This window comes from Pinus tabuliformis, chromosome Q, assembly GCF_031772625.1.
Source record: "Pinus tabuliformis cultivar Carrire ecotype Pingquan chromosome Q, CPIR1, whole genome shotgun sequence".
Taxonomy (NCBI): domain Eukaryota; kingdom Viridiplantae; phylum Streptophyta; class Pinopsida; order Pinales; family Pinaceae; genus Pinus; species Pinus tabuliformis.
In genome coordinates, this window is record NC_142296.1 from 1,321,154,655 (window position 1) to 1,321,178,740 (window position 24,086).

Here is a 24,086-nt window from a genome sequence, read left to right on the forward strand (position 1 = left end):
GGGAGAGGGGGCATCCTTGTCTCAGACCACGCTGACTTTTGAAGAATTGAGAGGCTGCCCCATTAATCAAAACAGCAAAATTTACATTTGTAATGCACCCCATGATCCAATTTATGAATCCCACTTTGAATCCGAGGTGTGTCAGAAGAAGCTTGAGATATGACCAGCTGATTCTGTCATAAGCTTTTGATAGATCTATTTTCAACACTGCCCCTTTCTTCTTAGAGATTCTTAAACTATGGATGGTTTCCTGAGCCACCCCAATGGCCTCGTGAATTTGTCGTCCATCCAGGAATCCAAATTGCTCGTTGGAGATACAGGTAGAAAGGATGGGCTTCAAACGGACCGCTATAACTTTTGCAATAATCTTGTAAATGGTATTGCAAAGGGATATAGGTCTGAAATCTTCAAAGGATTCCGGTACTTCCTTTTTCGGGATGAGTGCAATGAAAGTTGCATTGAAAGGCCCATAGATTTCCCCTTTCCTTCTTGACTCCTCCACCACCTCAGTCAATTCATCGCCTATCTGTTCAAAAAAGTGCAAAAACAGTTCAATGGTCCAGCCGTCCGGACCTGGGCTTTTATCCTTGGGCATTGATTTTATGACATTTTCGACCTCCTCTTTTGTCACTGCACCAAAAATGTTCTCTGCCTCTTCCTCCTCCACAAAACGAGGGAAAGCTTGTGCAGTGCGAATGATCTCAGCTATTGTGGTCCCCCCTGGGTCAGAAAATAGAGATTGGAAATGATCTTTCCCCATATTTGAGACTGCCTCAAAGGAGGAGTGCTCCCTGCCATCCGCATCCTTTAATTTCCAAATTGTGTTTGCATTTTTCCTCCCCTTAGCATAATTGTGAAAGAATTTTGTGTTCTCATCCCCGGCTTTCAGCCAAATAGCCCTACTTTTTAATCTCCATTCTTCTTCTCTGTCCAAAAGAATCTTTGCCCTTCTTTTTTCTAATTCTAAAATTCTTTCCTTCGACTCCTGAGATAGATATGCATCAGCATCCGGGTCTTCTAGGGTGTTTAGAGCTTCATTTATACTAGCCATTTCCTCATATGACTTCCTCCTTTTCTCCGCTGCCCAATTGATGGTTTCCTTCTTTAACCTTTTTAAATTCTCCATGAAAAAAGCTCCTTTGCTTCCTGAATAGTCAAGATCCGGATGTCTCCAAGTATTCCTGAACAGTTGGATGAAAGACTCCTCCTGGATCTAGGAGGAGTTGAACTTAAAAGGAGAAGCCGGTTTTGGAGGGGTCTTAGAAAATTCTAGAAGAATAGGAAAATGGTCTGAGTTTCCTCCTTACCCCACCCACTGCCTGAAAAGGGGAATATGAGAGGCCAAAGCATCATTTATGAGGAAACGATCCAGTCTTTTTGCAATTCTCTCCTCCCCTATTCTCCTATTCCGCCAAGTAGGTTTAGCCTTTATAATGTTAACATCAAGAAGATTGTGATTCAGGAGAAGAGATAAGAAGAAATCAGCCAGAGGATCTTCCCTTGCATTTGGTCCCCAAGCTTCAGCAATCCCCAGGGAAAAGTTTAAGTCCCCTCCAATAAGAAGCTTTTTCCCGTGAAGCAGAGTTTTTGATAACAGATCATTCCAGTAGGAGACACGACCCTGACAAGGCCCGTAAACATTGATGGCCAAGAAAGGCTGCTCAAAATCCGGGGATTGAATCTCCATACCCAGTGCATGGGAGAAACCCCAAGAATTTAAGGCTCTAAGTCTTCCAATTCTGTAACCAATGGCAAGACCTCCTGAGTGACCAGAGGCATCTAGAGCTGTGAAGGCCCAACCCGGGAGCAGAGCGCCAAGGGAGGATTCAACATCTGAGCTATTTCCCAAAGTTTCCTGTAGAAAAACCAAGTCTGGATTGTGGCAAGAAATTAAATCTTTTAGTGCTAGTTTTTTGGGTTTACTAGCCAACCCTCGACAATTCCAGGAGAGGCAGATCATTTAATAACCGACTCATGGGGTTTAGCTGCTCTAAGTGCCCCTGTGATCGACATTTGTTTGCCATCCTCAACATCAAATTTTGCCTTGACTTGAGCTTTGGAGAAAAGGGATTTCCTACCCCTGGATTTTTTTATATTACTTTTCGATGACTCAGGATGAAGGCCTCCAACAGATTCTAAGGTAGCCTGACAGGTTACTGGTCTCTTACCATGGGATCTGAGATTGTAATGATGAACAGGGGATGATTTGATTTGGGTCTGACTCGGAATGGGGGCTTCCACACAGTTCAGATTTAGGGCCGGAAGAGCTTCCGAGATGGACTCTATGTTTTGAATATGTTCATCAAGATTTTTAATCAAATTACAATCATCAGACAGACCCCCCTTTATAGATTCAGAAAAAGAGGAGAGGATAGGAAGAGGAGACTGCATACCCGATGGATCTTCCGCCAAGGGGATTTCAGGTCCTTCCAGAGGTGGGTCTTTTGAAGACTGATCTGTTGTGTTGCGCAGAGGGATCCCTTCCTCTTGATGCTGGTCCTCGACTTCCTGATCCTCCAAAATTGAGCTTCGGTGAGCCGCTTCCATAGCATTGTCCTCCATCTGCTTCTCCTTTCTTCTCCTCTGACCCTCTTTAACCTCTTCTCTGCGCTTCAGCTTCCTTCTCCTTTTTCCCCTAGGGCAATCCCTTGCCAGATGCCCATATTCTTGACAGCGAAAGCACCTGAATGGAAAGAGTTCGTAATCCAGTTTCTGATCATATTCATAATCCTTGTACTGTAATAAAACCGATTTTGCAAGCCCTTCAGATGGGTTTAGTCTTACAAGGATCCTCGCCACGGCCCGTTCATAGGTATGCAGAAAGGATCTATCAGCATCCAAGAAAGTCCCCAAATGGTTCCCAATGGATTTGAAAACGGAGTCGACCCAAAGATAGGGAGGTAAATTAGGAACTCTGACCCAGACTGGTTGTTCAGATACCTTTTCCTTTGTTGCGTCGAACATGGGCGTCCAACGCTTTAAAAATACAGGCCTATCGCCAAGCGCCCAAATGCGCTCCTCGACCCACTCCATAGCTTCTTTGCATTTGAATTTCACCATGAACCATCCGTTCATCAGTATAGCGGTCGAGAATTCTTTTGCCGGAGAGTTTGACCACTGGCTCTCTGCCCACTGATTTAAAGAGTTCCCTGATATATATCTACCCCGCACCCTGCCCACGAGGGTGCACTCCGCCACATCCAACGCTTCCTCAGCCTGAACATCCATGCCGAGGGCCAAATTTGTAACCTTCTTTGTTTTCCACGGCTTGGTCTTCTTCCTTTTTTCGCCTACCTTCGCTGTCGAATTTGAGGGTGCACTTCCCCCTGAAAGAGGGTTTGGAATTCCTGGTTCTCCTGATCTCCCGCTACCAAAAACCTCAGGTCTTCGAATCTGATGTTCGCTGTGGGATTCGACCAAACCTTCCACCGGACTCCCGATTTCTCGCGAAGGCGGATGTAGGACTTCAGCTAGACTCCTTCTTTCAGATGGGCAAGTATCAGCCTTCGGAGAAATTAAATCCCTGGTGCCGGCAGAACCCTCGACTACCTTTGAGATTCCTGGCAAGGGATTGGATGGAAACAGGGCCTTTGGGACCTCTGGAAGATTGTTCCCTTCCCCCCGCACTTTCCCTGCACTCTGAACTCCGCCGACAGTCCTCCATACCCCTTTCGAATTTGGAAAGTTTATGATGTCCTCCAACCCTCCCGACGAAATGAAGACCTTGGACGGGGAGATAGACTTGGAGCTTTGCCCTCCATCAATTCTGTTTAAAGGCAAACCTGGCCATGAATGAGGGTTTGATTGTTCCAATGCCCTTCCTTCTGATTGTTGCGTGAACCTGCCAGCCGATCCAGCCCCTCCCAGTAGTTCAAGGCTCTCATCCAGCAGACCCGATGTCGCATGAGTATGCCAAAAACCTCCTCCCGTGAGCAGCGCACTTGCCTGACTTGCTGAGGAACCGAAGAAATGCTCAATGTTTTCCGAGGAAACCTCCTTCCCCCAAACTGAAAGTATATCCGCCGGGGAAGGGTCCAAGTCCACCGACTCCCTAGGGTTTACCATGGTAACTTACGGACTTTTACCTTGATAACTCCTCCCGCCGTTTCCCAAGATGCACAGTGTAACGTCCCAGATCTAAGAATCCTCCAGGTCCTACACACCTGTCATCGACCCGCCGTGACCCTGCCAGCTGCGTCCTGCGCCCTGAAAACGTACAGCCATGACTGCGACAACCTGCAACACCTAGGCCTAGGGCCTAGGGTTTCAGATCAAACCCTATGCCGTCCATTTTTTCCCGAAATTTTCCATGCATGAATTCCAAATACAATATTATTTTAAATTAAAATTAATTTAATTTTATTAACAATATTATCCTAAATTAAAGTCATTTTAATTGATTTAAATTTTATTAATAAAAAATTATATTATTAAATTTATAATTAATTATTTATAACTATATAAATTATATTATTATTTATTATATTAAAATTTTATAAAATTAAAATTTATATCATTAAACCTTTTGCAAAGAAAATAAAATCATACAACATCATGATAATTATTTACTATTAAGATTTTATAAAATTAAAATTTATATTATTAAATACAATAAAATACATCATAGCCTTTTCCAAAGAAAATAAAGCCATACACCATCATGTATAAAACAAAATTGCATAATAACGTTTCTACTTTGATTTTAAAGACTATAACCTTATTACACATAAATTTTCAATTAAAAAATATCAAATTACAGGATTACATCACATTATAGAGAACAGAAAAATAAAGTCATACAGCATCATGTATAAAACAAAATTACATAATAACATTTCTACTTTGATTTTAAAGACTATGACCTTATTACAAATAAATTATCAACCAAAAAATATCAAATTACATGACGACATCACATTCACATTCTACGGAACATTTCCAATTTATTTAGTTCATTATTTTTTTGTTATTATTACTCTTTTTTTTTTAAATTAACATTTTAATAAATAAAAAGAATATGGTTCATTGTTTAGGAATTTGCATTACATCACATAGGATGAGCAACCAGAAAACAAGAAATTTATTTTGTTAAGTCTAATTTTAGTTTATATCATTGAATTTGATGTATTGTAATAAGAATAGATTAATAGATTTTATGATTATAATAATATTAAACTTTAGTAAGTTTTTAATATTTTGATAATTTTTATATTGTTGTTTTTGTAAATGTAATTTATAATGTGATAGGAGAGATATCTAATTTTTGTTATATTCAATGTTGAATTGATATATGGTTTTTAAAATAAAAAACAAAATATCTAATTATGTTTATTATAATTTAAAAAATAAAAATAAAAATATTTATATTTATTTAGTTATAATTAAAAATATTATAAAATATTAAGAATGTCATATATACATAGAATTATCAAATTTTAAAATTTTAATTTATGATTTAGTAAGTACCTAAATAGATTAAATCTCTTGACATGCATATTTTTTTTCAAGTTTTACATTTTAAAAGAGGTTTGGATCTAAACTTAAGATGGGCCTATGATTATAGGAGATCACACATTCAAATCCAAAGGGGTTAGAGTATGTACACTTTGTTCCTCAAAAAAGGGGAGTCTCATATATCAACTTGGTGTCTCGATTGACTATGACCTTAAAAATATATTATTATTATTTTATTATTATTATTATTACATAAAGAGACACATTTTACAACCCAATATGAGGGAGATGCATAATTCCTTTGGTGCTTAACTTCCAATTGACACATCTCCTTTTAAAATTAAAAATAAAATATTCTTTAAATAAAAAACGATGTTGAGATAATAAAAAAATATAAAACATGAATAATTCCACTCTCATTGCACTTGGCTCATTGTTGATATCACAATCCACTCTGTAGGAAATGTGGTAAAAATATTTCACTCACTATCAACCATAGGAAATGTGGTAAAAATATTTCACTCTCGCTATCAACCATAAATACAATATTTTGATGTCCATATCAAGTGACATAATTTTAAATAACTTTAAAGAGAAAGATAAAATAATTAAAAGCTAAAAAGTCTTATATTTTCACTTTTAAGCACATAAAACATGTCTAAATATTATATTTTAAAAAGCACTTAAATAATATAAGATTTAAATACACTATTTGATTATTAATATTAAATAATATATTTAAATATCAATTTTATATAGGGAAAATAAAAGTTAAAAAATAATTATTTTAATGTTGACTATGATAAAATATTTAAGCCATAAGGCATTCCCTTCTGAAAAAGAACTCTCCTGACTGCCACTCTACACCATTTGGCATCGTAGATCTTTGTGTTAGATAATTGAAATATTATGGGTCGTCGGATGATTCTGGTGATTTGGCTCTAGCCCCTCAATTACGCCATGCTTGAAGTTATGTGGCACGGATCTCCTTGTTTTGTGGCAATCATGTATCTTCTACCTTACCTGTGTGTTTGATGCAAGATTCACACATATTTGGTCTCAATCCATCTTGTATTGCCATTTTTTCTGTTTGGGAGCGAGCCGACCTCTAGTGTCATTCTAGGGTTTTTCCAAATGCCATCATTTGGCAACATCGAGTCTCCCTTTTCTATGTCAACCGTGTATCTTCTACCTTACTTGTGTTTTCCCTGCAAGATTCACACATGTTTGGTCTCATCCTATTTTGTATTTCCATTTTTTATTTGGGAGCAGGTTGACCTGAGTGTTGTTCTAGGGTTTTTGGCAGCACTGCTATAGTTCCTTGATGGTCTCGAATATAGGCAAGTGAAATTTTACCTAGTTGTGCACAAAGAACTGATAATTTTACTTAAAGTTTTTGCATTCTTGGATTTTAATTTTCTTTGTTTTTCTGTGCAAGATCCTTGGATGATGGAGGAAATGAAGAAGAAATAACCTTAAAATTCATAGAGGAGATAGTGGAGAAAAAAGAATAGGTGGAGCCCAATAAAGCAGAATGAAATGGCTCACAAGGCTCTGGATAAAGAGGAAGAGAAAGAATAAAGGAGAAAATGTGTCGAAGATAAATGAAAATGTGGTGCCCAACAATGACTTCTTTGATGACTACGTTTTCACCGAAGAAGACGCTGAGAAAATCTTAGAATGTTTCAACAAAGAGGAGCTTGCAGAGGTCTTCAAATTGGTGCTTAAAATGCATGGAGATATAATGGAATATGTTGTAGACGTTGCACATAAAGACTCTGTCAAGAGAACTTTTTGTTCGAGGTTTAGCATGGGGTAGGAAGTTAGAAACCCCAAGGTATGTTTTCTCTGCTTACAATAAGATTGAGAAGGTTGACATCGTGATTAAAAAGAGAAGCGACAAGAATCTATGTACATTGAACACCAGTTGAAGACCTATGTGACCATGATTGAGAATCTTGTCTTTAATAAGCTGGAATGCTCCATTTCGATTTTGCATTCTTGGATTTTAATTTTCTTTGTTTTTCTATGTAGGATCCCTAAACAATGGAGGAAATGAAGAAGAAACAACCCTGAAAGTAACATAGGAGATAATGAAGAAAAAAGAAGAGGTGGAGCCGAAGAAAGCAAAAGGAAATGGCTCACAAGGTTCTAGATAAAGAGGAAGAGAAAGAATTGATCCAGGTGGCTCCAGAGAGACACACAGGACAAAGAGGGCGTATGAACGCTCGAAAATCAAAGTGTTTGGATTATGCTCAAACCAGGACTAGAGCATAGATCTCGTCGTCCTGATCGTGGAAGTGTGAACAGTTCGTCAAACTGAGCTCGTATGAGGGAGAATGGGCTAGTCAAAGTTTTGGTCAAAGTTGGTTTGTGGGCGAGGTTTAAGTGTCCTACAATTTGACCAACCCCGAGGCATAAACCTAGCTCTCGAAATCTGTCGAAATTTTTGCCTCGTTAATTTGCCCAATGACCCTTATTTTTAATAGGTTTAACAATAACCCCTCTTTATAGAAATCAAATATAATTTGCCACCCGAAAATTTCATAACAAAATTATTATTATAAGGCTGATGGGCCATAACTCCTCGCCGGCCTAATCGCCCCTACCATATTAAACAACATATTAATTTTAAGGCCGACGGGCCATAACTCCCCGTCGGCCAAATCAAAATATATTGTTTCGCGATCGGTGGCCATAACCCCTGCTGAACCCTCCTCCATCGCACATATTATTAAAACATTGTATATCGGGGTGGGCGGGCCACCGACGGTGGACCTGGCCCATACCCTATTGCCTCAACCCTTAGATATATGCCGATATTTAAGCGTCGATCGAATGTGCCGATCGTCGATATATGCGCTGATCACTGACATATATATTGGCGAAACCCCTTAAATCGCACTGATTTATATGCCAACAACCATACCTTAAGGCGTCGACCACGCCCACGCCGATTGCCGATTTTGGAAAGCACCGATTTCATATACGGTTGTGTCAGTGCGAGGTCTAAGGGTGGGCCGCCCAATGCGGACTCGACCCCCATTAATACATCATTTCGGTTTTTATAAAACATATATATGGAGGGGTGGGATTTGATCCCTCGACCTCTCCTCAACCAACCTCTATTATTACCACTGAGCCATAACTGCTAACATTGATAAATCCACCAAGGATTTTTTATATAAACTCAAAGTTTTACCTCTGCATGCATTTCGAGGAGGCAGAAGGCGGGCATGGATTTCGAGGCAGTTAATTAATATTTTAATGCAGGAACCATGAATTTTGAAGGGGGAAAAATTTTCACTTTATCAGAAATTGACAAGTTTTATATGGTTTTTACACCTCTCGTCGCCATGAGTGCAACGGTGTTGTCCGTTTCTCCATCAGATTTCTGCATTTTTCGGTCATTTTCCAGAATGCACGTGGAACCAAGATTTCAGCAAAAACAGGGAGCGGAACCATGAGCCTTGAAATTTTCCCAAAGAAGTAAAATTTTGACATTTCATAATATAGTCAAGTTTATACTTGTTTTTCATGGTTTTCTGCAGGGATCGTAATGGCGAGATCAGATTCGCCATCTGAGTTGCAGATTTACAGTCCATCAATGGAGCAGAATCTTTGAGGAATCCTGGGGGAATCTAAAAGATTCCTTGAGCCCAGAATTCTCAACTTCTCAGAATTCAGATTTTGGATAGTCGATTTAGCACTACTCGACGCCACAAATTTGATGGTGTCTTCAGATTTATTATTCTCTCATTTTTTCTTCTAGTCACTTTTCTATGTGCTAGTGCAGATGTCCACATTCATGTGAGAGTAGTCATATTCATACGATTGATGCCTTGATATCGATTGATCCAAACAGCTTCAGCAGTGTGACATCCACTTCTTCAAATGGCCCTTGGTTGTGAGGTATATGATGTGTTCATGTACTTCTTCTTTCTGCATTATGTTGCACAGATCCTTGATTGATGTTGATGCAGGATCTTGTTTATTACATGTTGTCATGATTCCTTGCTTGATTTGATGCAGAATCTTTTATGTGATGTACTTGTTGTCATAACTCATCATGTTATGTTTTGAGATCTTTTGTTGTATGTTGCTGGGATACTCTTGTTGTCATCATGCATGATTTTGCATTGAGATCCCTTTTGTGCCATGTTGGTGGGATTCTCATCATGCATGTTTTTGTGTCATACTGATAGGAGTTTGATTGAGAGCTCCAATAGTGGAACACCTCTTAGAGCCCTCCTACGTGAGGGCAGTTTTCCTTATATGATCGCGACATCATCTCTTGTGTACATCATCATTATTGACAACACTTAATGTAGTGGCCTACACCATTTTGACACTGGGGCCCGGAGACGTAGTCCCTCCTGGACGAACTCTGTTATCAACGCTTATGTGTTCATGTATTGATGATTGTTATGTTCCTCTTCTTTTCCGCATGCACATGTATTCATTAATGTTCTTTTAAAATGCAATTTAACACATCACGGAAGTAAAAGGTATTGGAAGGGTCCTTCTTCACATCGGGACCTGGACCAAGAATAAAGGATAAAATGTGTTGAATGTAAATGAAAACGTGTTGCCCAACAATGAATTCTTTGATGACTACATTTTCACCGAAGAAGACACTGAGAAAATCTTGGAATGTTTCAACAAAGAGGAGCTTGCAAAGGTCCTCAAATTGGTGCTTAAAATGCATGGAGATATAGTGAAATATGTTGTAGACGTTGCGCACAAAGACTCGATCAAGAGAAATTTTTGTTTGAGGGTTAGCATGGGGTAGGGAGTTAGAAACCCTAAGGTCTGTTTTCTCTGATTATGACAAGATTGAGAAGGCCAACATCGTGATGTAAAAGAGAAACAACAAGAATCTATGTGCATTGAAGACCAGTTGAAGACCTATGTGCCCATGATTGAGAATCTTATCTTTAATAAGATGGAATGGTCCATTAGGCGTAAGTTGGACAAAGGGCTTTAGCTTAAAGAAATTTACATCTCTACTCTATTAGAGAAGCCACTGAAGAGGGATTGAAATTAATTAGCAGTCATTTACTGATGCATGTCTAAGTTGAAGGAGTTGTGCATGATGGATCTTATTAACTTCAAAACAACTAAGCATTTCTCTATTTTTGTGAAGGAACAGTTGGGATTTCAGATAAACACAACAAGAATATTGACGAGACAATGTTTTTGGAACCCTTTATGGAATCAAGATTTGGTTTTTGTTGCAGTTAAACCCTTCAAAGATTTTTTGTTATTGAGTGTGGAAAGAAATGGTCCCAAGGGGGCCGAGAAAATGGGTGAGGCTAAAATTTCATTTAATCAAACAACGTCTAGATCGTATAATCTTGAGTCCCATGTGGCTGGAATTGAGTGACGAGAAAATGGAATTCAAGGGAAGACTTCATCTTACCCTATGTTTTGATGGTGGCTAACATGTTCTGGACGAGGCCTCTCATGTGACCAACGATCTGCGTCCCACATGCAAAGAGCTATGGCATCCTTGTGTTGGAATCTTGGAGGTTGGTATTCTTGGTGCCAATAATATGTTTCCCACAAATACAAAGGATTGAAAAGAAGATATTGATCCATTATGTCTCACAAAATATAGTCGCAAGTGGATTCAAACCCGTACCATTGTGGACAACCTAAACCCTAAATGGAATGAACAATATACTTGGGAGGTTTATGATCCCTGCAGAATCTTCACATTGGGAGTATTTGACAATGAATTAGTAGGATCCACTATTCCTGGATCAAAGGCTGCCCATGTGACCAACGCTCTGTGTCCCACATACAAAGAGCTATGGAATCCCTATGTTGGGGTCCTGGCGGTTGGTATTATGGGTGCCAAGAATTTGTTTCACACAAAGACCAGGGATGGAAAAGGAACCATTGATCCATTATGTGTCATGAAATACAATCGCAAGTGGGTTTGAACTTGTACCATTATGGACAACCTAAACCCTAAATGGAATGAGCAATATACTTGGGAGGTTTAGATCTGTGTAGTGTTCGCATTGGGAGTATTTGATAATGAATTAGTGGGATCCACTATTCTTGGATCAAATTCATGTCTCAACTCTGGAGATCGATCTAGTGCACATAAACAGTTACCCCTTGTTGGTGTTAAGACCTCATGGACTTCGACAAAATGCAGCAATGGAATACAATGTCATGGAATACAATGATTTTAGGGTATGCCCACATGGGTTAAGCTGAAGATGGTGTGAAGCTCTTTCACCAAATGTTGTTGCTGCAACATGTGGAACCCAATATGGTCACTTTCACAAGTGTTCTCCCCGCATTTTCTAAGCTAGTAGCTCTACAACTAGGTAAAGAGTTCCACACTTATATAATACAGAGATTTATTACTAATGTGTTTGTATTTAATGTCCTTATAGACATGAAGTACTAAATGCAGGAGTTTAGAAGATGCTCAACATGTTTGAAGCTATGCCTAGTAAAGATGTGGGCTTATGGAATTCAATTATTACTTTTTTTTCTCAGAATGGAGAGTGCCATCAGGTACTCAACATCTCTAATCAAATGGAGCTTACGGGAATGAAACCAGAACTTGTCACTATTGTGGTTGTTCTCCCTGTATGTGGTCACATAGAGGCTCTTGAATCTGGCAAGAAAAATCATGAATTTCAAATAAAAGTGGTTTACATTCCTTTGTCATGGTGTGTAATGCACTTGTAGACATGTATGTAAAATGCAGAAGCCTAGAGATTTGTTCTTCTACTGCAATTCATTCATTTATTTGATGCTTAGAATAACTATTGTATTCAATTATTATTGTGCAAGTGAAATATTCTTGTTATTCCTTTTATGCACTGATTGCATGTAAAAGTTTGAAAGCACTGAAATGTAGCTAAAGACAATAGTAACACTACTTATTTGTTTTCCTGCGTTGATCATTAATCATGCACATAACTCCTTCGTTTTGGAAGGTCTCTCCACCCAACCTCGGATCTGGCAATTACGTCCAGAATCCCCCTCCAAGCTCTTCCAACTCCTGACAGTGATTGAAATAGTCTGGTACCTTGGGCATAAGGACTATGTCTAGCCTCAAGTCTCGTACCCTACAGTTGTTATCACAGTTCTTTCCCATTGGATATATCATCCAACTCTAGGAAAATCAATCACAACATAGTCACTTTCCCTTTTTCCCAACCCCTTTAGGGTTCTGTCATTTTCTTTTTTGAAGGAAAAGATGAGGAATTGCTTGTAACTGTTTTCAGAAATTATTTTAACTAATTTTTCAGTTCTTTTATAAACTTATCAAATTCTTTTAATTAATAATTAACAACATCTGTTCTGCCTTTTCAACCTAATTATTTTAACAATCTGGGTTAAACAATAAAATTAACAATAATAAATAAAACTTAATAAAAATAAATGTTGATGCATCATTGAATATTACAAAATATTTTTAATTTAATTTTAAACCATATGACCTTATTACAAATAAACTTTCAATAATTAAAAAAAGTCAAAATGCAAAATCACATCACATTCGTGAGAACATTTTCAATTTACATAAACTTTCGTGAAACAAAAAAACATGTTTCATTATTTGTTATTATTATTTTTTTAAATTAACATTTTTACTAAAAATGAAATAAACAGAATATAGTTCGTTGTTTAGGAATTTGCATTACATCAAATAGCATATGTAGCAATAAATTTATTTTGTTAAGTTCTTATCATTGAATTTGATGTGTCATAATAATAATAGATTAATAGATTTTATGATTATGATAATATTAAAATTTTAGTAGATTTTTAATATTTTGATAACTTTTATATTGTTGTTTTAATAATGTATTTTATAATTTGATAGAGATGTGTAATTTTTGTTATATTTAATGTTAAATTGAAATATATAGTTTTTAAAATAAAAATAAAATATTTAAATAATATTTATTATGATTTAAAAAATAAAAATAAAAATATTTATATTTATTTAGTTTTAATTAATAATATTATAAAATATTAAGAATGTTATTTTTATTAATTTATTTGGTTAGTGGTGGTATATATTTATATTGATATCTATATTAAGTAGTATAATTTTATATAAAATTTATGATTTAGTAAGTATTTAAAGAGATTAAATCTCTTAAAATGCACATGTTTTTTCTTTTGAGTTTTACATTTTAAAAGAGGTTTGGATCGAAGTTTAAGATGAATATATGATTATAAGAGGTCATAGATTCAAATCTGGAGGGGTAGAGTATGTATGCCTTGTTTCTCAAGCAAGGGGAGTCTTATATATCAACTTGGTTTCTTGATTGGCTATGACCTTCAAAATAGATTATTATTATTATTATAATTCATAAAGAGCAACAGTTTACAACCTAGTATGAGGGAGATGCATAATTCTTTTGGTGCTTAACCATCAATTGATACTTATCAATTAAAAAAAAAATATTCTTTAAATAAAAATGATCTGGAGCTAATAAAAATAAAAATGACCTTCAAAATAGATTATTATTATTATTATTATTATTATTGCATAAAGAGCAACATTTTACAACCTAGTATCAGGGAGATGCATAATTTGTTTGTGCCCAACCTCCAATTGATACTTTCCATTTTAAAAATAAAAATAAAATATTCTTTAAATAAAAAATGATCTAGAGCTAATAGAAACAAAATTGAATATTACAAGTAAGTTTTAATTAAAAACACTATAAAACATGAATAATTCCACTCTCATGGCCCTTGGTTCATTGTTGATATCACAACTCACTCTGTAGGAAATGTGGTAAAAATATTTCACTCTATTATCAACCATAAATAAAATATTTGGATGTCCATATGAAGTGACATAATTTTAAATAACTTTAAAGAGAGAAATAAAATAATTAAAAACTAAAAAAATCTTATATTTTCACTTTTAAGCACATAAAACATGTCTAATTGTTATATTTTTTAAAAGATATTTAAATAATATAAGATTTAAATATGCCATTTGATTATTAATATTAAATAATTTATTTAAATATCAATTTTATATGGGGAAATTGAAAGTTAAAAAAAAAATATTTTAATGTTGGCTATGATAAAATATTTTAGAATTTATGAAAAAAAATAATTTGGTGTCTGGCTTGTTCTTAACCTTAAAATAATAATAATAATAATAATAATAATATGGTGAAATTTTTTATATATTTATTACAGAAAACAATTGAAATGTCGGGAATTTCTGGTTATTCCAAACAAAATACAGTGGAAAAATCCTCTGTTTCCACTGTTGAGAATTTTCTGATAAATTCTGAAACAACAAAAATATGAACAGAGAGCAATACTCTGTTTTCTGATAATTCAAAAACACAAGAACAGAGCATAAAATAATACTCTACTTTGCCTCAGGATCAAAAACTGATCAAAATAATACTTTGTCTTTGACGCAAAAAAATACTCTGTTTTTAACTCAGAAAAACAGAAAAATTCGTTCTCTGGAAACGGTGTTGCAGCAACACAATTTTTTCTCAGTTGCTGTTCGTAGTGTTGCAGCAACGCTGTTCGTGGTGTTGCAGCAACGTAAATTTTTTCAGTTGCTGTTCGTGGTGTTGCAGCAACGGGGATTTTTGACGTCAAGTATTTTTCGACTTACGAGAAATTTTTTGACAAAATAACTTTTGGTGAAACAACAACACACAGAAAGAAATTTCTATTTATGAAAATAAACTAACTGATAAAACTAAGTCTTCCTCACGTAGAGGGATCTTCACAAAAGATTATGCTTAAGAGCATCTTCCTCTTAACAGAGGGATTACAACAGGAACGCTTCAGTTCCAGAAAACAAATAACTCAGAAAATTTCAGCACTGCTGTGCACTACAAAAAACTCTCCTGTTCTACACTGCTGTGTGCTCAACTTTGCTCTCTATCTCTCTGTCTATTTCTAAACTGCTGTGTCTGCATTTTATAGTGCGGGAAAGGGTCTTCACTGCCTTAACTTGCTGATAAAGTTTCTGCTGTTCATAATGAACAGATCTGATCTCTTGCTGTATTTTTGAGTCGGTGGTGATGAAATCTATGGCTGATAAATGCTGTTACGGCTCGAGGCTGGTTCTTTTCTCTTTCAGTCGTTCTGCTCATTAATATGGTTGCTGAAAAGTAACGGTGTGGCGCTGGATCTGATCTTCTACCTTTTCGAAATACAAAAATAATTAAAGAGTGAAAAGATGGTAATGGCGGTGACTAAAAAGATCGGGAGAAAATGTGGGGCGCCGGATCACGACAAATAAATAAAGTAAAATAGATGCTGCTGCTGCACAGCAGTTGGAATTAATATTCCAACACTCCCATTTTAATTTCAACTGCTGGGTTATCAGTCATACCCAGAAGTTTCCTTAAAAACTCAAAACTTTTCTGATTCAATGGCTTTGTCAGAATATCTGCAACCTGTTCCTGAGTCCTGCAATGTTGTAAAATGATTTCTCCATTGTTCACCAATTCTCTGATGTAGTGAAACTTTGTGTCTATGTGTTTTGTTCTCTTGTGGAATACAGAGTTCTTGGATAATGCAATCGCTGAGCTATTGTCACAAAAAATAACTGTTGCTGTTGCTTGCTCCTGGCATAGACTTCTCAACATTCTCCTCATCCAAACCGCTTGACATGCTGCTGCTGTAGCTGCCACATACTCTGCTTCTGCTGTAGACAATGCCACAATTGGCTGTTTCTTGGAAGCCCATGAAATGGCTCCTGAACCTATGTGAAAAATGTAACCAGATGTGCTTTTCCGATCATCTATACTTCCAGCCCAATCACTATCTGTGTATCCAACTAAATCTGAACATGCTGAAACAATATAAAATATGCCATACCTTTTTGTACCTTTAACATACCTCAGAATTCTCTTTGCTGCCTGTCAATGTGTTTCTTTTGGCTTCTCCATGAATCTGGAAATTAAACTAACAACATACATTATGTCTGGCCTAGTTGCAGTCAAATACATGAGGCTGCCAACTATGCTCTTGTACACACTAGGGTCAAAATCTTTACTGCTGTCCTCTTTGCTGAGTTTTAATCCCATCACTGTGGGAGTGATTGCTGCCTTGCTGTCCTGCATGTTAAATCTGCTCAACACTTCATTTACATATTTTGCCTGTGAAATAAAAATTCCATTTTTATTTTGATCTACTTCTATTCCTAAGAAGTATCTCAGCAAACCCATGTCAGTCATCTCAAATTCTTCTTTCATGACTGATTTGAAATTTTCAATGAGGTAGTCATCATTACCTGTAAAAATCACATCATCAACATATAACACAACAATTAAAATTTTACAGTCTTTTTCTTTGATGTAAACAGTGGGTTCTCCCTCACACTTCTCAAATCCATTCTCCAGTAGATAGGAATCTATCCTACTGTACCATGCTCTTGGCGCTTGCTTCAGCCCATAAAGAGCTTTCTTCAATCTGCAGACTTTGTGCTCTTGGCCTTTCTTCTCATAGCCTAGAGGTTGCTCAATGTAAATCTCTTCCATTAATACTCCATTCAAGAATGCTGACTTCACGTCCATTTGGTAAACTTTCCATTTGTTTTGTGCTGCTATGGACAACACTGCTCTTACTGTTTCCATTCTTGCAACCGGTGCGAAAGTCTCCTCATAATCTCTCCCATACTGCTGCTTGTATCCCTTGACAACAAGTCTTGCCTTATGCCTTTCTATCTTGCCTTCAGCATTACTCTTGGTCTTGTAGACCCATTTAACTCCAATGACTTCTTTACCTTTTGGTAAATCAACTAAATCCCACGTCTTATTTCTTTCTATGGCATTCATCTCCTCATCCATAGCTTCTATCCATTTCTTATCTTTAATTGCATCTTCGAAATGAACAGGGTCATCAACATGACAATACAAGGCAAACAAAGAATTCATTCCTTCATCATAAATATCACTTAAATTTCTGAATTTCTTACCTCTTTCATTCGGTGTGCAAGTGCTTGTAGATGCACTTGAATTTCCTCCTTGTGGTGTACTTGGAGAAGCACTCTCATTTCTCCTCAAGGGTGTATTTTGCTGTTCTGTTGTTGGCGCTGCTGTTTGGGGATGTGTTTCAGCCAACTCCTCATCATCATCATGAGACAAACAGTTTTTAACATTAACTGTTTTCTCTATGCTTCCATCCCAAGCTTCCTCTTCAATAAATTGAACATCTCTGCTCACAAAAAACTTCTTGGTGGATGGGATATATAACCTGTAAGCTTTGGATTCTTCACTGCATCCAATGAAAATACATTTCTCCCCTTTGCTGTCCAATTTCTTCCTTAGCTGATCTGGAATGTGTGCATAAGCTACACAACCAAAAACTTTCATGTGGGTGACTCCTTGCTTTCTCCTACTCCATGCTTCTTCTGGCACTTTGTTCATCACTGCTTTGGTAGGACATCTATTCAAAATATATACTGCACAGTGTACAGCTTCAGCCCAATAATCATTTGACAAATGCTTTGCCTTCAACATGCTCCTCGCCATATCCATGATTGTTCTGTTTTTCCTTTCAGCAACTCCATTTTGTTGCGAGGTGTACCTTGCTGTAAATTGCTTGTGAATTCCATTTTCTCTGCAAAAACGTAAAAATTCTTTGGAGATATACTCACCTCCTCTGTCAGTTCTCAAAACCTTGATACGCAGCCCACTCTGATTTTCTACAAGTGCTTTGAAATTTTGGAATTTTTCAAACACTTCACTCTTATTCTTCAGAAAATAAACCCAAGTCTTTCTGGTAAAGTCATCAATAAATGTTAGAAAATATTGGCTGCCTGCAAGTGATGGAGCTTGCATCGGTCCACATAAATCTGAGTGGATAATTTCTAAAGGTGCTTTTGCCCTTATGCTTTTCCCAGTTGGAAAACTTTCTCTGTGTTGTTTCCCCAATATACAACCTTCACAAAGGCTGTTTGGCTTTTCTATCAATGGTAATCCTCTTACCATTCCTTTTCTACTCAACAAATTAAGACCTCCAAAGTTGAGATGTCCAAATCTCAAATGCCACAACCAATTTTCATCCTTTGGTACGCTTTGGAGAGCCTCTTGTGTCACTGCTGCAATTACTTCTTTATTTTTTAGATCTGCCCTTATTCTGAGAGGGAACATCCTGTTCCTTGTCATCTTCACTTCAGCAATACAATGTTTGCTGGGTAATATGTCCATGATGGTGCATACATCATTCTCAAAGAAAACATTGTAACCCTTCTGAACAAGCTGTCCAATACTCAAGAGATTACACTTCATTCCAGGAACATAATAAACATCTGCTATGGTTTTCTTTTCACCTTTCTTTGTAAATATTTTAACTTCTCCTTTTCCCATAACAGAAATTTTACTATCAGTCCCAAGTGTGACTTGTGACTGCACACTCTGATCTAAAGCAGAAAACATGGCTATGTTTCCTGTCATATGGTTGCTGCAACCAGAATCTAGAAACCATATATCCTCACTGTTTGTTTCAGCCATATTACAAATTAACAACACATTATCTTGACTGATATTTTCTCTAGTGATATTTGCACTAGATCTATTACTCATTTCATGCTGCTTCTTCCTACATTCATTTGCATAGTGCCCATATTTTTTACAATAATAACATTGGACATTGGATTTTTCATACCTTTGTCCTTGAGCATGATGTTGTCCACTTTGCTGACTGCTGCCATGGCCTTGGTTCTGATTTGGATTGCTGCCTCTCCCTTGAATATTTGCTGGACTGTTTCTTCCGCCTCTATATTGGGTTCTTCCTCTTCCTCTCTTGTTTCCTCTGCCTTGACCTCTTCCTCTTCCAAATGACATCTGGGTCTTGAAGGCTTGCTCTAGAGATGAGTTTTCATTTCTACTCAACCTCTGCTCATGAGTTATCAGTGATGCATGAAGTTCATCAACTGAGAAATTTGAGAGATCCTTTGTCTCTTCTATGGTGGTGACAATCACATCAAACTTTAAGGGTAGGCACCTCAATAGTTTCTCCACAATCCTCCTTTCTTCAAGAGTTTCTCCATGAGTCCTTATCTGTGTGACCAAACCAATTGCTTGTGTGAAGAATGAGTCAATATTGTCTGACTCCTTCATACGCAGGTTCTCAAAATCTTTCTTCAGCAACTGTAGTTTTGTTGTCTTCACTTTCTCCATGCCTTGATAGGCTGTCTTGAGAGTTTGCCATGCTTCTCTGGATGTATTGGCTGCTGCTATCCTCGGAAACACACTCTCATGCACTGCTTGATATAAGAATACAAGGGCTTTTGAGTCCTTCTTCTTATTGCTCTTCAACAACTCTTTCTCTGCCTGAGTTAATCCAATAAACTCTTCTTCATTTGCTGGCTCTTCAAATCCATATTCAACAAGTTCCCATAAATCATGTGAGGCAAACACGGCTTTCATGGTTATTGCCCAGTAGTCATAATTTTTCCCATTGAACTGTGGGAGCTGGGTATTAAACATACCCACGCTGGTGCTGGCCATTCTTTCAATACTTGACTGTAAAAAAAATCACTTAATTGTCTTCAGCAGCTACACAAAAAACTAATCTGAAAAATACCTTGACAGCGTTTTCGCTCTGCTGGATAATCTGCTGCAGCAACAAATCTTCTTTCAGCTTCTTTGATGTCTTCAAAGAGCCTGGACAAGCTCTGATACCATGTCGGGAATTTCTGGTTATTCCAAACAAAATACAGTGGAAAAATCCTCTGTTTCCACTGTTGAGAATTTTCTGATAAATTCCGAAACAACAAAAATATGAACAGAGAGCAATACTCTATTTTCTGATAATTCAAAAACACAAGAACAGAGCATAAAATAATACTCTACTTTGCCTCAAAAATTGATCAAAATAATACTTTGTCTTTGACGCAGAAAAATACTCTGTTTTTAACTCAGAAAAACAGAAAAATTCGTTCTCTGGAAACGGTGTTGCAGCAACACAGTTTTTTCTCAGTTGCTGTTCGTAGTGTTGCAGCAACGCTGTTCGTGGTGTTGCAGCAACGTAAATTTTTTCAGTTGCTGTTCGTGGTGTTGCAGCAACGGGGATTTTTGACGTCAAGTATTTTTCGACTTACGAGAAATTTTTTGACAAAATAACTTTTGGTGAAACAGCAACGCACAGAAAGAAATTTCTATTTATGAAAATAAACTAACTGATAAAACTAAGTCTTCCTCACGTAGAGGGATCTTCACAAAAGATTATGCTTAAGAGCATCTTCCTCTTAACAGAGGGATTACAACAGGAACGCTTCAGTTCCAGAAAACAAATAACTCAGAAAATTTCAGCACTGCTGTGCAATACAAAAAACTCTCCTGTTCTACACTGCTGTGTGCTCAACTTTGCTCTCTATCTCTCTGTCTATTTCTACACTGCTGTGTCTGCATTTTATAGTGCGGGAAAGGGTCTTCACTGCCTTAACTTGCTGATAAAGTTTCTGCTGTTCATAATGAACAGATCTGATCTCTTGCTGTATTTTTGAGTCGGTGGTGATGAAATCTATGGCTGATAAACGCTGTTACGGCTCGAGGCTGGTTCTTTTCTCTTTCAGTCGTTCTGCTCATTAATATGGTTGCTGAAAAGTAACGGTGTGGCGCTGGATCTGATCTTCTACCTTCTCGAAATACAAAAATAATTAAAGAGTGAAAAGATGGTAATGGCAGTGACTAAAAAGATCAGGAAAAAATGTAGGGCGCCGGATCACGACAAATAAATAAAGTAAAATAGATGCTGCTGCTGCACAGCAGTTGGAATTAATATTCCAGCATGAAAAAGAAATATGTTTAAGGGATTTTAAATAATCTAAATATTCTATATTTTTATATTTTAATTTATTTATCATTATTTTAAAATGATATATATATATATATATATATATATATATTATTTTTTTCCATAAAAAATATTTATAATTTTATTAATAAAAACAGAATTATAAAATAACAATTTAATCTCATCTATTTAATTTAATTTTTATTTTTAATTAAATTATCATCATTATTATTAATAAATTAAACTTAAAACTTCACTACAACTATTTCAAAACATCATTTAAACTAATTATTTCATATCAATATAATTTTAATTATGCTTTGAAATACTTGCAATTCAAATGAAGAAAAATAAAATACTTTCATGCAATGTAAAAAAATAAAAATAGACACTAGAACCATTTCATCGAAAGATTTTTTAATCAACGTTACAGTGATTTCTCACATATTACTCAAAGACTAAAAACGCCTTACGGAAAGATCCCCTACTCCTAAAAAATTTGATACAAAATGGAAATGTCGTTTGTCATATGTGCCAGGCAAGCATTTCTCAGCATCATTGAGTTTCTTTCCTCTTAATGTGGTTCCTCCGTTGATGACGCCATAAATTCAAATTCAAGGTTGATTGGCATTAAATCATATAAATTTTGACGCAAGTGATGGTTATAGCTCGGAAATTATACATATTGACATGAGAATTATATGCCAGAGATATGTCGTCATGACTGACACATATCATATATATAGCAATACGGCGTGTTGATGTTCTAATAATTCCATTGGATGGAGCTCACACACTTTCTCTTGCTGTGACAGCAAATCAAATTCTTATTAATCTTTTGCCATATCTTTCTTATGACCACTTTAAATCAATGATAAAATGTTTAATACTGCCATCATGGTTCTAATAAAAACCATTTGTTCAATAAAAATGCCTATATAGTAGATTTCAAAACTCACATCATATGCATCCATTCTTAAAAAAAATCTCTCGAAAAAGAACGGACTACATCCAGATTCTTGAGAGCATCTAGATTTTGAACAGAGATCCAGGAACCTTATCCAAGAAATCTTGATCGTTGCAGAAATACAAGATTGCTATGGTTTTGACTTGCTAATCAAAATCACATTGGTTTAAGTGGGAGAGTGTCGGGTAAGTGTGGTCTCGTTGATACCTAACTCAACATCGAATTTATTTGGTTTTAACGAACTTAGTGACTGGATCAATGTACTTCAATTAAAATGAGCGACACGGTTATCAGCATCGTGTCTAACATTTAGTTATAACTTCACTGTCGATATCTGGTTTATGAATATGTATTATGCAGTATATATATAAATTTCCAGAGAAATGGGGTTCTGTACAACCCTAGTGGGGGGTGGGAGACAAGAGATATCATTCAATTTTATTTTTCAAATCATGCTTTCAATATTAATGATTCCCAGCTCCACAATTAAAGAGGAGAAGAAAATCAAAGCTGATAATAAACAGATTATCAATTTATTGATGCAGGCAATGCATAGATACGGATTTTACAAAAAAATTTACTCTTCTTCGCTAAATTCACTCCTGATCCACTCATCTATAGTGCAAGCAGACATTCGAAACCCAACAGAAGCTGCACAGTTATTATTACTACTACTATTATTGTTACTTATTCTTGGCTGGAGGTGACATGATCATGATCAAGGGCACTTGGGGCCACCTTGCTGTGTCTTCCAGTTGTTGTAGCAAGGGCATACTTCTTTGTTTCCAGAAGTCCCAGGAGGAACACACAGACACTTTGCGCAGCACTTTTGACAGAAGAACATGCACGGCTTCTTGTGAGAAGTTGCCGAACAACGGTATCCACATCTTGGCCCGCATTCTGCATTATTTTTCAATCACAATACATTTTTTTTTCAGTCAATCTAACTGTAAGCGTATTAATAATTTTCTGTAGAAGAAGTTCGAGGTAAAAGAAGAATCCGAAAAGATCGAACCTGACGGACGAATACTTCCCCCGCCTTGCCTGCCCTGAAAGCAATGAACTACTGGTTAGATAGATTACCATAAAAATGCATCTAACCATTTAGTAGAGTGCAGGAACGGTGAATTTATTGATTAATCTGAGTGGATGCAAGAGTATTAATAAGCATCGGAGCTTACTCGCTTCTGCTCCACGAAAGGATCAACATTGCTGTGTGGTAGGGCTGCCTGCAAAATCAAAGAATGGATTGTTATGGCAGTTACATGCTATATCATGAAATCCTATATGTGCTTTGCTTTATTGGCATTACCACCGATCACTTGCAATGTGCTGTAACGTCTTACCTCGATATTCCATATGAAGAGAGCAAAAATGGTGATGAGTATGACAGCAAACGATAGAAGACGCGCCATGGGAGAAGAAACAAAAGGCACCTGCAACAGCTACTTAGTCACTCCACTGGGTTGATATGAGGTTATGAGGAGGAGGAGCATTATATAGCATATGGGGTAAGTCGTAGAGGACTCACTGCTAACCTAGCGTAGTGCTGTTTTGTTGGTATATTCATCGAAAATTTAACCAGAAAACTTCGAATAACGTAAAACCGTGTGAGAGTGTACCACGTGTCCAAGATATTGAATGGAACAAGGAGAACATTGACACGGAAGCGTGCTCAGTTGGATTTTCATAAAAAACAATGCAATTCTGGGAATGTATGCCCGACCCAGCTGTGCATTGTGCCAGAGAAGCCGAAGTATATCAATAGCCACTGGGTATTGAAGAAGATGTATATATATCTTTGACTGTTGAACACCGACTGTATAGGAGCGTATGGATTTTTTTTAATGAATCTTCGTTGTATTTGGGGAATAGTAGTACTGTTTGA

General features: G+C 36.6%; 1 protein-coding gene across 1 annotated transcript; it reads right to left on the reverse strand.

Annotated features, from left to right (window-relative positions):
• Window positions 1–22,916: 22,916 nt before the first annotated feature.
• LOC149224692 (gibberellin-regulated protein 5-like) lies at window positions 22,917–23,613 on the reverse strand. Its single transcript, XM_089383590.1, has 4 exons — window positions 23,545–23,613; window positions 23,380–23,427; window positions 23,214–23,247; window positions 22,917–23,098 (listed from the first exon to the last, which is right to left on the reverse strand). The coding sequence occupies exons 1-4, from the start codon at window positions 23,611–23,613 to the stop codon at window positions 22,917–22,919; spliced, it is 333 nt and encodes a 110-aa protein (XP_089239716.1).
• Between the last annotated feature and the right edge of the window lie 473 nt (window positions 23,614–24,086).